Source organism: Oncorhynchus clarkii, chromosome 27 (assembly GCF_045791955.1).
Source record: "Oncorhynchus clarkii lewisi isolate Uvic-CL-2024 chromosome 27, UVic_Ocla_1.0, whole genome shotgun sequence".
NCBI classification, from domain to species: domain Eukaryota; kingdom Metazoa; phylum Chordata; class Actinopteri; order Salmoniformes; family Salmonidae; genus Oncorhynchus; species Oncorhynchus clarkii.
This window is the reverse complement of record NC_092173.1, coordinates 51,759,957-51,774,588: the sequence shown is the minus strand read 5'-3', so window position 1 is coordinate 51,774,588 and position 14,632 is coordinate 51,759,957. Positions and strand designations below refer to the sequence as shown.

Sequence of the window (14,632 nt, the reverse complement as noted above, 5' to 3'; positions counted from 1 at the left end):
TGTTCTAATATCCACAATACACACCATCTAGTATACCTGGCCAAGACATTGGTTCACACCGAAAGGTGGTTCGGATCGAATCCCCGAGCGGACAAGGTAAGAATCTGCCCTTCTGTCCCTGAACGAGGCAGTAAACGCACCATTCCCCAGTAGGCTGTCATTGTAAATAAGAATTTGTTCTTAACTGACTTGCCTAGTTAAAATAAATAAATATATATATGCAGGTGTGGATACTGGGACAGGGTAATACACTGACTTCAGACAGTATTCACACCCCTTGACCTTTTCCACATTTTGTTGTTAGACCCTAAATTTTTACAATGGATTCAATTGATATGTTGTGTCATTGGACTACACACACTACCCCATCTTGTCAAAGTGGAATTGTTTTTATTTTTACAAATTAATAAAAAATGAAAAGCGGAAATGTCGAGTCAATTAGTATTCAACCCCTTTGTTACGGCCTAAATAAGATCAGGAGTAAACATTTGCTTACTTCACATAATACATTGCATGGACTCACTCGGTGTGAAATAATATTGTTTAACAGGATTTTTGAATGACTACCTCATCTCTGTACTCCACACATAATTATCTGTAAGTTCCCTCAGTCTAGGGAGGTTTTCCAATGCCTCACACAAAGAAGGGCACCTAAAAAATAGCAGACATTGAATATCCCTTTGAGTATGGTGAAGTTATTAATTACACTTCGGATGGTGTATCAATACACCCAGTCACTGCAAAGGTACAGGCGTTCTTCTTAACTCAGTTGCCAGAGAGTAAGGAAACCACTCAGGGATTTAACCATGAGGCCAATGGTTACGGAGTTAGAGTTTAACGGCTGTGATAGAAATCTGAGGCTGGATCAACAACATTGTAGTTACTCCACAACATCACTTAATCGACAAGAGTGAAAAGAAGGAAGCAGAAAATACAATATTCCCAAACATGCATCCTTTTTGCAGCACTAAAGCAATACTGCAAAATATGTGGCAAAGCAGTTCACTTTTTGTCCCGAATACAAATTGTGACGACCATAGTTTCAAGCATGTTATCGTTATGATTGTAAAGAAACGGAATGGAGCTAAGCACAGCAAAATCCTAGAGGAAAACCTGGTTGTCTGCTTTCCCCCAGACACTGGGAGATGAATTCACCTTTCAGCAGGAAAATAACCTAAAACACAAGGCCGAATCTACACTGGAGTTTCTTACCAAGAAGACAGTGAATGTTCCTGGGTGGCTGAGTTAGTTTGGACTGAATTCTGCTTGAAAATCTATGCCAATACATAAATGATTTTCTAGCAATGATCAGCAACCAATTTGACAGCTTGAGGAAACTATAATAATGGGAATATCTGTGCGGCAGGTAGCCGCCCAGATAAGAGGATTGGGCCAGTAAACTTAAGGTCACTGGTTGAATCCCTGAGCAGACTAGGTGAGAAAATTTGCCCTCGAGCAAGGCATTTCACCCTAATTGCTCCTGTAAGTTGCTCTGGTTAAGAGCGTCTGTTAAATGACTGAAATGTCAAATGTGAATTAAGTATTGTACAGTCCAGGTGTGGTAAACTCTTAAAGACGTACTCAGAACGACTCCCAGCTGTAATCAAAGATGATTCTACATGTATTGACTCAGGGGTGTGAATACTTATGTAAATCAGCTTGTAACACAACAACTTGTGGAATAAGTCAAGTGGAATGAATACTTTCTGAAGGCAATGTGGATGTGACCTCATTGTCTGACCAATGTTCCTCTCTTCACAGTGACCCAGAAGCACTCAACGATTTTCTTCATGGATTAGACACCCATGTAAGTGGCTGCTATTTAACTGCAAGGATGGTTGGAATGCATCTATTGTACTTGCCAAGCTGAGGAGTTACCTGGATTATTTCATAGCAGTTGACTTGACGCACCGAGGACGGACGCGGTTGACCTGACGCACCGAGGACGGACGCGGTTGACCTGACGCACCGAGGACGGACGCGGTTGACCTGACGCACCGAGGACGGACGCGGTTGACCTGACGCACCGAGGACGGACGCGGTTGACCTGACGCACCGAGGACGGACGCGGTTGACCTGACGCACCGAGGACGGACGCGGTTGACCTGACGCACCGAGGACGGACGCGGTTGACCTGACGCACCGAGGACGGACACGGTTGACCTGACGCACCGAGGACGGACGCGGTTGACCTGACGCACCGAGGACGGACGCGGTTGACCTGACGCACCGAGGACGGACGCGGTTGACCTGACGCACCGAGGACGGACGCGGTTGACCTGACGCACCGAGGACGGACGCGGTTGACCTGACGCACCGAGGACGGACGCGGTTGACCTGACGCACCGAGGACGGACGCGGTTGACCTGACGCACCGAGGACGGACGCGGTTGACCTGACGCACCGAGGACGGACGCGGTTGACCTGACGCACTTAGGACGCATGGATTAGACAACCATGTAAGTGGCTGCTATTTAACTGCAAGGATGGTTGGAATGCATCTATTGTACTTGCCAAGCTGAGGAGTTACCTGGATTATTTCATAGCAGTTGAGTTGACGCACCGAGGACGGACGCGGTTGACCTGACGCACCGAGGACGGACGCGGTTGACCTGACGCAATGAGGACGGACGCGGTTGACCTGACGCACCGAGGACGGACGCGGTTGACCTGACGCACCGAGGACGGACGCGGTTGACCTGACGCACCGAGGACGGACGCGGTTGACCTGACGCACCGAGGACGGACGCGGTTGACCTGACGCACCGAGGACGGACGCGGTTGACCTGACGCACCGAGGACGGACGCGGTTGACCTGACGCACCGAGGACGGACGCGGTTGACCTGACGCACCGAGGACGGACGCGGTTGACCTGACGCACCGAGGACGGACGCGGTTGACCTGACGCACCGAGGACGGACGCGGTTGACCTGACGCACCGTGGACGGACGCGGTTGACCTGACGCACCGAGGACGGACGCGGTTGACCTGACGCACTTAGGACGCATGGATTAGACACCCATGTAAGTGGCTGCTATTTAACTGCAAGAATGGTTGGAATGCATCTATTGTACTTGCCAAGCTGAGGAGTTACCTGGATTATTTCATAGCAGTTGACTTGACGCACCGAGGACGGACGCGGTTGACCTGACGCACCGAGGACGGACGCGGTTGACCTGACGCAATGAGGACGGACGCGGTTGACCTGACGCACCGAGGACGGACGCGGTTGACCTGACGCACCGAGGACGGACGCGGTTGACCTGACGCACCGAGGTCGGACGCGGTTGACCTGACGCACCGAGGACGGACGCGGTTGACCTGACGCACCGAGGACGGACGCGGTTGACCTGACGCACCGAGGACGGACGCGGTTGACCTGACGCACCGAGGACGGACGCGGTTGACCTGACGCACCGAGGACGGACGCGGTTGACCTGACGCACCGAGGACGGACGCGGTTGACCTGACGCACCGAGGACGGACGCGGTTGACCTGACGCACCGAGGACGGACGCGGTTGACCTGACGCACCGAGGACGGACGCGGTTGACCTGACGCACCGTGGACGGACGCGGTTGACCTGACGCACCGAGGACGGACGCGGTTGACCTGACGCACTTAGGACGCATGGATTAGACACCCATGTAAGTGGCTGCTATTTAACTGCAAGAATGGTTGGAATGCATCTATTGTACTTGCCAAGCTGAGGAGTTACCTGGATTATTTCATAGCAGTTGACTTGACGCACCGAGGACGGACGCGGTTGACCTGACGCACCGAGGACGGACGCGGTTGACCTGACGCAATGAGGACGGACGCGGTTGACCTGACGCACCGAGGACGGACGCGGTTGACCTGACGCACCGAGGACGGACGCGGTTGACCTGACGCACCGAGGTCGGACGCGGTTGACCTGACGCACCGAGGACGGACGCGGTTGACCTGACGCACCGAGGACGGACGCGGTTGACCTGACGCACCGAGGACGGACGCGGTTGACCTGACGCACCGAGGACGGACGCGGTTGACCTGACGCACCGAGGACGGACGCGGTTGACCTGACGCACCGAGGACGGACGCGGTTGACCTGACGCACCGAGGACGGACGCGGTTGACCTGACGCACCGAGGACGGACGCGGTTGACCTGACGCACCGAGGACGGACGCGGTTGACCTGACGCACCGAGGTCGGACGCGGTTGACCTGACGCACCGAGGACGGACGCGGTTGACCTGACGCACCGAGGACGGACGCGGTTGACCTGACGCACCGAGGACGGACGCGGTTGACCTGACGCACCGAGGACGGACGCGGTTGACCTGACGCACCGAGGACGGACGCGGTTGACCTGACGCACCGAGGACGGACGCGGTTGACCTGACGCACCGAGGACGGACGCGGTTGACCTGACGCACCGTGGACGGACGCGGTTGACCTGACGCACCGAGGACGGACGCGGTTGACCTGACGCACCGAGGACGGACGCGGTTGACTTACTGGCACCAGATAACCTCTACTTCTGTTGAGCATGGAGACAAAGTGACCATCTTAGTTCAAGTTCACCGGCTACTGCACACACATCTTGTGCACTTATCTAAAGGGATGTGTGTGTTTCTGTTTCAATGGCCTTTGCTGTTGCTTGTGGTTTCTTGCTTTATGAGGGATCTATACGTGGGGGAAGTATACGTGGGGGAAGTATACGTGGTGGAAGTATACGTGGTGGAAGTATACGTGGGGGAAGTATACGTGGGGGAAGTATACGTGGGGGAAGTATACGTGGGGGAAGTATACGTGGGGGAAGTATACGTAGGGGAAGTATATGTGAGGGATCTTTAGGATTTCAACTGTGCCTTTTCACTTTATTAATCCACAATGACCACTACTAATCTAACGCAAGCCCTCTTCTGATTCTGTTTGTTCCTTGCTTTCTGTCCCTCTCACCTCCTAAACCACTTTTGCTGCCCCTCCTCAATCTTGGGTCACTGGTGGGTCTGCCCGCCTCTCTCGCTCTCTGTCTGCCCGCCTCTCTCGCTCTCTGTCTGCCCGCCTCTCTCGCTCTCTGTCTCTCTATCCTTGTGGGGTGTGTCTCCCTCCGGCCTGTTTGTCTGTCGTTTTGTTTTCCCTCTGTCCTGGCTTTGTCTGTCGTTCTGTCTGTCTAGCTGGACACTGACGACCTATTGGATGGCTCGAGCGATCCCTCCAGCTCTTTCTTCTCGGGTGCTGGGGTGAGTGAAGGCCCTCTAACCTCTGACCCTCCTGTCTCCATTCATACATGTTCATGTAGCATGCATTCTCTCCCATCATGTCATATCACACTTCCCTCCCACTGGCTGAGAGGCCTAACACTAGAGTGGTCTAGGAAGGCCTGTCTGGTCAACATCTCCACGATTTGAAGCATGTGTCAACCCCTTCCTTCTCTACTCTACTCCTCATCCATTTGCTTCTTGACCTCCATCACAGACCCCCTCCCTCTTCTCCTCGTCCTCATCAGACCTTCTCCCTCCTGTTCTCATCCCCATCAGACCTTCTCACTTCTCGTCCTCCATCAGACCTTCTATCTGTCCTCATTAAGACCTTCTCTCTTCTCCTCGTCCTCATCAGACCTTCTCCCTCCTGTTCTCGCCCCCATCAGACCTTCTCACTTCTCATCCTCATTACATACCTTCTCCCTGTCCTCATTAAGACCTTCTCTCTTCTCCTCGTCCTCATTACAGACCTTCTCCATTCTCCTCGTCCTCATTAGACCTTCTCTCTTCTTCTTGTCCTCTTTAGACCTCTCTTCTCGTTCTCCACCAGACCTTCTCCCTCTTCTCGTTCTCCACCAGACCTTCTCTCTTCTTCTCGTCCTCACAGATCTTCTCTCTTCTCCTCGTCCGCATCAGACTTTCTCTCTCTTCTCGTCCTCCGTCAGACCTTCTCCCTCTTCTCGTCCTCCGCCAGACCGTCTCCCTCTTCTCGTCCTCCGCCAGACCTTCTCTCTTCTTCTCGTCCTCACAGATCTTCTCTCTTCTCCTCGTCCGCATCAGACTTTCTCTCTCTTCTCGTCCTCCGTCAAACCTTCTCCTTCTTCTCGTCCTCCGTCAAACCTTCTCCTTCTTCTCGTCCTCCGTCAGACCTTCTCCCTCTTCTCGTCCTCCGTCAGACATTCTCCCTCTTCTCGTCCTCCGTCAGACCTTCTCCCTCTTCTCGTCCTCCGTCAGACCTTCTCCCTCTTCTCGTCCTCCGTCAGACCTCTTCTCGTCCTCCGTCAGACCTTTTCTCTTCTCGTCAGACCTTTTCTCTTCTCGTCCTCCTTTTCTCTTCTCGTCCTCCTTTTCTCTTCTCGTCCTCCTTTTCTCTTCTCGTCCTCCTTTTCTCTTCTCGTCCTCCGTCAGACCTTTTCTCTTCTCGTTCTCCACCAGACCTTCTCTCTTCTTCTCGTCCTCACAGATCTTCTCTCTTCTCCTCGTCCGCATCAGACTTTCTCTCTCTTCTCGTCCTCCGTCAGACCTTCTCCCTCTTCTCGTCCTCCTTTTCTCTTCTCGTCCTCCTTTTCTCTTCTCGTCCTCCTTTTATCTTCTCGTCCTCCTTTTCTCTTCTCGTCCTCCGTCAGACCTTTTCTCTTCTCGTCAGACCTTTTCTCTTCTCGTCCTCCTTTTCTCTTCTCGTCCTCCTTTTCTCTTCTCGTCCTCCTTTTCTCTTCTCGTCCTCCTTTTCTCTTCTCGTCCTCCTCTTTCTCTTCTCGTTCTCCGTCAGACCTTCTCCCTCTTCTCGTCCTCCGTCAGACCTTTTCTCTTTTCGTCCTCCTTTTCTCTTCTCGTCCTCCTTTTCTCTTCTCGTCCTCCTTTTCTCTTCTCGTCCTCCTTTTCTCTTCTCGTCCTCCGCCCCCTCCGACATTTTCTCTTCTTGTCCTCCTCTTTCTCTTCTTGTCCTCCTCTTTCTCTTCTTGTCCTCCTCTTTCTCTTCTCGTCCTCCTCTTTCTCTTCGCGTCCTCCTTTTCTCTTCTCGTCCTCTTTCTCTTCTCGTCCTCCTCCTCTTCTCGTCCTTCTTTTCTTTTCTCCTCCTCCTTTTCTCTTCTCCTCCGTCAGACCTTTTCTCTTCGCGTCCTCCTTTTCTCTTCGTCCTCCTTTTCTCTTCGCGTCCTCCTTTTCTCTTCGCGTCCTCCTTTTCTCTTCGCGTCCTCCTTTTCTCTTCGCGTCCTCCTTTTCTCTTCGCGTCCTCATTTTCTCTTCGCGTCCTCCTTTTCTCTTCTCGTCCTCCTTTTCTCTTCGCGTCCTCCTTTTCTCTTCGCGTCCTCCTTTTCTCTTCGTCCTCCTTTTCTCTGCGTCCTCCTTTTCTCTTCGCGTCCTCCTTTTCTCTTCGCGTCCTCCTTTTCTCTTCGCGTCCTCCTTTTCTCTTCGCGTCCTCCTTTTCTCTTCTCGTCCTCCTTTTCTCTTCGTCCTCCTTTTCTCTTCGCGTTCTCCTTTTCTCTTCGCGTCCTCCTTTTCTCTTCGCGTCCTCCTTTTCTCTTCGCGTCCTCCTTTTCTCTTCGCGTCCTCCTTTTCTCTTCGTCCTCCTTTTCTCTTCATCCTCCTTTTCTCTTCTCATCCTCCTTTTCTCTTCTCGTCCTCCGTCAGACCTTTTCTCTTCTCGTCCTCCTTTTCTCTTCTCGTCCTCTATCAGTCCTTCTCTCTTCTTTTCATCTTCCATCACAGACCTTCTCCCTCTTCTTTCATAGTGCCACATTCCAGAGGTCCTGCCCCCAGTCCAGCTGCTGTCCAATGAGCAGCCAGTCTTGCCCCGTGTCAGTGTGGACCTGGACTTCCTGGAAGATGATGTCATCCTGGGCGGGTCGCCGGGCGGTGGCGGTAGCAACACCATGGAGCCATGTGACATCCTGCAGCAGAGCCTGGCGGAGGCTAACATTACAGAGCAGAGCCTGCAGGAGGCCGAGGCAGAGCTGGACCTGGGCTCCTTCGACCTCACCATGCCAGGTCTGACTCAGGTGGTCCAGACCCTGCCCTGTACAGACAGCCTGACTGGGTCTGGAGGGACCGCTGTGGGGGTGGGGCTCCCCATCTTCCCTGAAGCTCCAGGCTCCTCCGCCACCCCTCCCCAGGCCACAGCTGACTTGCTGGGCTCGGTGCTGGCCCAACAGGGCCTGGAGTTTGGGCCCCAGGTCATGAACAAGGCCCAGACCATCAGTATGCAGCCTTTCATTCAGCAGGTGGCAGGCCTGGGTAACGTCACCCTTCAGCCAATCGCCCCCCTCCAGGCTCTACCTAACGGCTGTCAGTCAGGACACCTGGGACTGGGACAGATACAGGTGATGGGCCAGCCCACTGTGATGACTATGAACCAATCAGGACAGCCCATCCTGGCCAAGAGTATGGGAGGATACCAGCTGCACCAGCCTGGCCCCGAGGCACAGGGGGTAGGTGGGCAGGGCGGACTGGGAGGGGGACTTCTGATCCAAGGGGGCAAAGCTACTCTGGGATCTCCAGTTTTAAACGGCCCGGCGTTGGGCACTAACATTAACGGTAGCACCATAACTGCTGCTGGAAGCTTGGGTCAACAGGGGCAGAACCTGATCATCCAGCGAACCCCGACCCCCATCCAGCCCAAACCCCCCCAGGGGGGCGCAGCCATCCAGCCCAAACTGTTCAAGCAGCAGCAGGCCCAGCCCCACACCCTCCAGAATGATGCCAACAAGGCTCTTGGGGCTCAGGTCCCTGTCTCCGCTGCCCAGAATGTAGCCTTCCTGACAGGCAAGCCTGGCGCCAATGTGGTCCTGACCTCCCAGGCAGGGCTTCCCCAACAGGCTCTGTACAAACAACAGACAGCCCACCACCCCTCTGGGAAAGCACTCAGTGTCCACCTGCTCAACCAGCCTGGCAGCATCATGCTGGGGGGGCAGAACCACCAGTTCCTCCTGCCACAGCAGCTAGCTGGGGGTCAGATCCTCACGCAGCACCCTGGGGGCCACATCATCACCTCCTGCGGGCCTGGGGGCCAGCTGATAGCCAACCAGATCCTGGCTCAACACCAGAACATCAACCTGGGCCAGGTGCTGACTTCTCAGGGCCACCCTCTGCTCCAGGGCCACATCCAGCTGCAGCCGGGCCAGATGGGGGTGGGACATCAGCTCTTCCAGATGCCTGTCACCCTCTCCCAGAGCCAGAACCACCCAGTCACGGGCCACCAGGCCCACACAGTGATCCAGGGCATGCCCTTGCACAACTCCCTGGCCATGCTGAGCCAGGTAGAAGGGTTGAGTCCTGCTGTCAGCCTGCAGCCCGCTCTGCAGCCACAGCCAGGGGGCGTTCCCAGCAGCGGGGTGGGTGGGGCTGCTGCCATTGCACAGGGCCAGCCTGGGGGGAGTTCTGCAGACCAGGCAGCCCACCCTGGACAAGCCCCTCAGCCCTCCTCCATCCTCTCTATGCAGGCTGGGCCCTCTGTCTCCATGGCCATGTCTGTCCCCTCCTCCTCTCCGTCCTTATCTGTGTCCACCACACTGGTCCCCCACCTAGCCCAGCAGCACAGCCCCGGGAGCAGGGTGCTCTTCACGGGCCACCAGGGCTCCAGCATGATCCTCAGCCAGGAACACCTCCAGATGTTCCTCCAGCAGGTCAGTATTCCTCCCCGCTCTCTCTCTGCCTCTACGCGCTCTCTCTCTCTGCCTCTCCCCGCTCTCTCTCTGCCTCTCCCCGCTCTCTCTCTCTGCCTCAACGTCTTTTCCTCTACACGTCTACCTCTACGTCTCTACGTCGCTACCTCTAAATTTATGTCTTCCTCTCTACCTCTACGTCTCTTCCTCTCTACCGCTACGTCTCTACGTTTCTTCCTCTACCTCTCTACCTCTACGTCTCTACCTCTCTACCCCTACCGCTACCTCTCTACCTCTACGTCTCTACTTCTACGTCTCTACCTCTTCCTCTCTACTTCTCTTCCTCTCTACTTCTCTTCCTCTCTAATGCTACGTCTCTACCGCTACGTCTCTAATGCGACGTCTCTACCTCTCTACCGCTACGTCTCTACCTTTACCTCTACGTCTCTACCTCTTTACCTCTACGTCTCTACCTCTCTACCTCAACGTCTCTACCTCTACGTCTCTTCCCCTCTACCTCTACGTCTCTACCTCTCTACCTCTACGTCTCTACCTCTACGTCTCTACCTCTTTACCTCTACGTCTCTACCTCTACGTCTCTACCTCTACGTCTCTACCTCTTTACCTCTACGTCTCTACCTCTACGTCTCTACCTCTACGTCTCTACCTCTTTACCTCTACGTTTCTTCCTCTCTACCTCTACTTCTCTTCCTCTCTACCTCTACGTCTCTTCCCCTCTACCTCTACGTCTCTACCTCTACGTCTCTACCTCTTTACCTCTACGTCTCTACCTCTCTACCTCTACGTCTCTACCCCTCTACCTCTACGTCTCTTCCCCTCTACCTCTACGTCTCTACCTCTACGTCTCTACCTCTTTACCTCTACGTCTCTACCTCTCTACCTCTACGTCTCTACCCCTCTACCTCTACGTCTCTTCCCCTCTACCTCTACGTCTCTACCTCTACGTCTCTACCTCTCTACCTCTACGTTACTTCCTCTCTACCTCTACGTCTCTACCTCTACCTCTCTTCCTCTCTACCTCTCTTCCTCTCTACCTCTCTTCCTCTACGTCTCTACCTCTACGTCTCTACCTCTACGTCTCTACCTCTACGTCTCTACCTCTACGTCTCTACCTCTACGTCTCTACCTCTACGTCTCTACCTCTCTACCTCTACGTCTCTACCTCTTTACCTCTACTTCTCTTCCTCTCTACCGCTACCTCTCTACCTCTACGTCTCTACCTCTACGTCTCTACCTCTACGTCTCTACCTCTACGTCTCTACCTCTACGTCTCTACCTCTACGTCTCTACCTCTTTACGTCTCTACGTCAACCTCTCTACCTCTCTTCCTCTCTACCTCTACCTCTCTACATTTACTTCTCTTCCTCTCTACCTCTACCTCTCTACTTCTACGTCAACCTCTCTACCTCTCTACCTCTCTCTCTCTACTTCTACGTCTCTACCTCTTCCTCTCTACCGCTACTTCTCTTCCTCTCTACCGCTACGTCTCTACCGCTACGTCTCTACCGCTACGTCTCTACCGCTACGTCTCTACCGCTACGTCTCTAATGCTACATCTCTACCTCTCTACCGCTACGTCTCTACCTTTACCTCTACCTCTCTATCTCTACGTCTCTACGTCTCTACCTCTACGTCTCTTCCCCTCTACCTCTACGTCTCTACCTCTTTACCTCTACGTCTCTGCCTCTTTACCTCTACGTCTCTACCTCTTTACCTCTACGTGTCTGCCTCTTTACCTCTACGTCTCTACCTCTTTACCTCTACGTCTCTACCTCTTTACCTCTACGTCTCTACCTCTACGTCTCTACCTCTACGTCTCTACCTCTTTACCTCTACGTTTCTTCCTCTCTACCTCTACTTCTCTTCCTCTCTACCTCTACGTCTCTTCCCCTCTACCTCTACGTCTCTACCTCTACGTCTCTACCTCTTTACCTCTACGTCTCTACCTCTCTACCTCTACGTCTCTACCCCTCTACCTCTACGTCTCTTCCCCTCTACCTCTACGTCTCTACCTCTACGTCTCTACCTCTTTACCTCTACGTCTCTACCTCTCTACCTCTACGTCTCTACCCCTCTACCTCTACGTCTCTTCCCCTCTACCTCTACGTCTCTACCTCTACGTCTCTACCTCTCTACCTCTACGTTACTTCCTCTCTACCTCTACGTCTCTACCTCTACCTCTCTTCCTCTCTACCTCTCTTCCTCTCTACCTCTCTTCCTCTACGTCTCTACCTCTACGTCTCTACCTCTACGTCTCTACCTCTACGTCTCTACCTCTACGTCTCTACCTCTACGTCTCTACCTCTACGTCTCTACCTCTCTACCTCTACGTCTCTACCTCTTTACCTCTACTTCTCTTCCTCTCTACCGCTACCTCTCTACCTCTACGTCTCTACCTCTACGTCTCTACCTCTACGTCTCTACCTCTACGTCTCTACCTCTACGTCTCTACCTCTACGTCTCTACCTCTTTACGTCTCTACGTCAACCTCTCTACCTCTCTTCCTCTCTACCTCTACCTCTCTACATTTACTTCTCTTCCTCTCTACCTCTACCTCTCTACTTCTACGTCAACCTCTCTACCTCTCTACCTCTCTCTCTCTACTTCTACGTCTCTACCTCTTCCTCTCTACCGCTACTTCTCTTCCTCTCTACCGCTACGTCTCTACCGCTACGTCTCTACCGCTACGTCTCTACCGCTACGTCTCTACCGCTACGTCTCTAATGCTACATCTCTACCTCTCTACCGCTACGTCTCTACCTTTACCTCTACCTCTCTATCTCTACGTCTCTACGTCTCTACCTCTACGTCTCTTCCCCTCTACCTCTACGTCTCTACCTCTTTACCTCTACGTCTCTGCCTCTTTACCTCTACGTCTCTACCTCTTTACCTCTACGTGTCTGCCTCTTTACCTCTACGTCTCTACCTCTTTACCTCTACGTCTCTACCTCTTTACCTCTACGTCTCTACCTCTTTACCTCTACGTCTCTACCTCTTTACCTCTACGTCTCTACCTCTCTACCTCTACGTCTCTACCTCTCTACCTCTACGTCTCTACCTCTCTACCTCTACGTCTCTACCTCTACGTCTCTACCTCTACGTCTCTAACTCTTTACCTCTACGTCTCTACCTCTCTACCTCTACGTCTCTACCTCTTTACCTCTACGTCTCTTCCTCTCTACCTCTACGTCTCTACCTCTCTACCTCTACGTCTCTACCTCTCTACCTCTACGTCTCTACCTCTCTACCTCTACGTCTCTACCTCTTTACCTCTACGTCTCTACCTCTCTACCTCTACGTCTCTTTCCCTCTACCTCTCTACCGCTCTACCTCTACGTCTCTACCTCTCAACCTCTACCGCTCTACCTCTACGTCTCTACGTCTCTACCTCTTTACCTCTACGTTTCTTCCTCTACTTCTCTTCCCCTCTACCTCTACGTCTCTACCTCTTTACCTCTACACCTCTACCTCTACGTCTCTACTTCTACGTCTCTACCTCTTCCTCTCTACCGCTACTTCTCTTCCTCTCTAATGCTACGTCTCTACCGCTACGTCTCTACCGCTACGTCTCTACCGCTACGTCTCTACCGCTACGTCTCTACCGCTACGTCTCTACCGCGACGTCTCTAATGCGACGTCTCTACCTCTCTACCGCTACGTCTCTACCTTTACATCTACTTCTCTACCTCTTTACCTCTACGTCTCTTCCCCTCTACCTCTACGTCTCTACCTCTTTACCTCTACGTCTCTACCTCTTTACCTCTACGTCTCTACCTCTTTACCTCTACGTCTCTACCTCTACTTCTCTTCCTCTCTACCGCTACCTCTTTACCTCTACGTCTCTTCCCCTCTACCTCTACGTCTCTACCTCTCTACCTCTACGTCTCTACCTCTACGTCTGTACCTCTCTACCTCTACGTCTCTACCGCTACGTCTCTACCTCTCTACCTCTACGTCTGTACCTCTCTACCTCTACGTCTCTACCGCTACGTCTCTACCTCTCTACCTCTACGTCTCTACCTCTACGTCTGTACCTCTTTACCTCTACGTCTCTTCCCCTCTACCTCTACGTCTCTACCTCTTTACCTCTACGTCTCTACCTCTTTACCTCTACGTCTCTACCTCTACCTCTTTACCTCTACGTTTCTTCCTCTCTACCTCTACGTCTCTTCCTCTCTATATCTACGTCTCTTCCCCTCTACCTCTACGTCTCTACCTCTTTACCTCTACGTCTCTGCCCCCTGCCTCTCTCCCTCTCTCTGCCCCCTGCCTCTCTCTCTCTCTCTGCCCCCCTGCCTCTCTCTCTCTCTGCCCCCCTGCCTCTCACTCTCTGCCCCCCTGCCTCTCTCTCTCTCTCTGCCCCCTGCCCCTCTCTCTCTGTCCTCTGCCCCCTGTCTCTCTCTCTCTGTCCTCTGCCCCCTGCCCCTCTCTCTCTCTGCCCCCTGCCTCTCTCTCTCACTCTCTGCCCCCCTGCCTCTCTCTCTCACTCTCTGCCCCCCTGCCTCTCTCTCTCTCACTCTCTGCCCCCCTGCCTCTCTCTCTCTCACTCTCTGCCCCCCTGCCCCCCTCTCTCTCTCTGCCCCCTGCCTCTCTCTCTCTCTCTCTCTCCCCCTCTCTCTCTCTGTCCCCCCCCTCTCTCTCTCTCTCTCTCTCTCTCTCTCTCTCTCTCTCTCTCTCTGTCCTCTCTCTCTCTCTCTCTCTCTCTCTCTCTCTGTCCCCCTCTCTCTCTCTCTCTCTCTCTCTCTCTCTCTCTCTCGCTCTCTCTGTCCCCTCTCTCTCTCTCTCTCTGCCCCCTGCCCCTCTCTCTCTGTCCTCTGCCCCCTGTCTCTCTGTCCTCTGCCCCCTGTCTCTCTCTCTCTCTGCCCCCCTGCCTCTCACTCTCTCTCACACTCTGCCTCCCTGCCTCTCACTCTCTCTCTGCCCCCTGCCTCTCTCTCTCTCTCTCTCTCTCACACTCTGCCTCCCTGCCTCTCTCTCTCTCTGCCCCCCTGCCTCTCACTCTCTCTCTCACACTCTGCCTCCCTGCCTCTCTCTCTCTGCCCC

General features: G+C 53.6%; 1 protein-coding gene across 4 annotated transcripts in view; it reads left to right on the top strand.

Moving 5' to 3' along the window:
• LOC139385709 (BRD4-interacting chromatin-remodeling complex-associated protein-like) overlaps nt 1-14,632 on the top strand; it is a 62,034-nt gene that overhangs the window by 11,692 nt on the left and 35,710 nt on the right. For 3 of the 4 annotated variants that reach the window (XM_071130985.1, XM_071130987.1, XM_071130984.1), the window contains exons 3-5: nt 1,762-1,807; nt 5,163-5,228; nt 7,700-9,589. In XM_071130985.1, coding sequence (XP_070987086.1) covers nt 1,762-1,807; nt 5,163-5,228; nt 7,700-9,589 — 2,002 coding nt within the window. The remainder of the gene's footprint in view (nt 1-1,761; nt 1,808-5,162; nt 5,229-7,699; nt 9,590-14,632) is intronic. The other variant, XM_071130986.1, reaches the window with a different exon arrangement.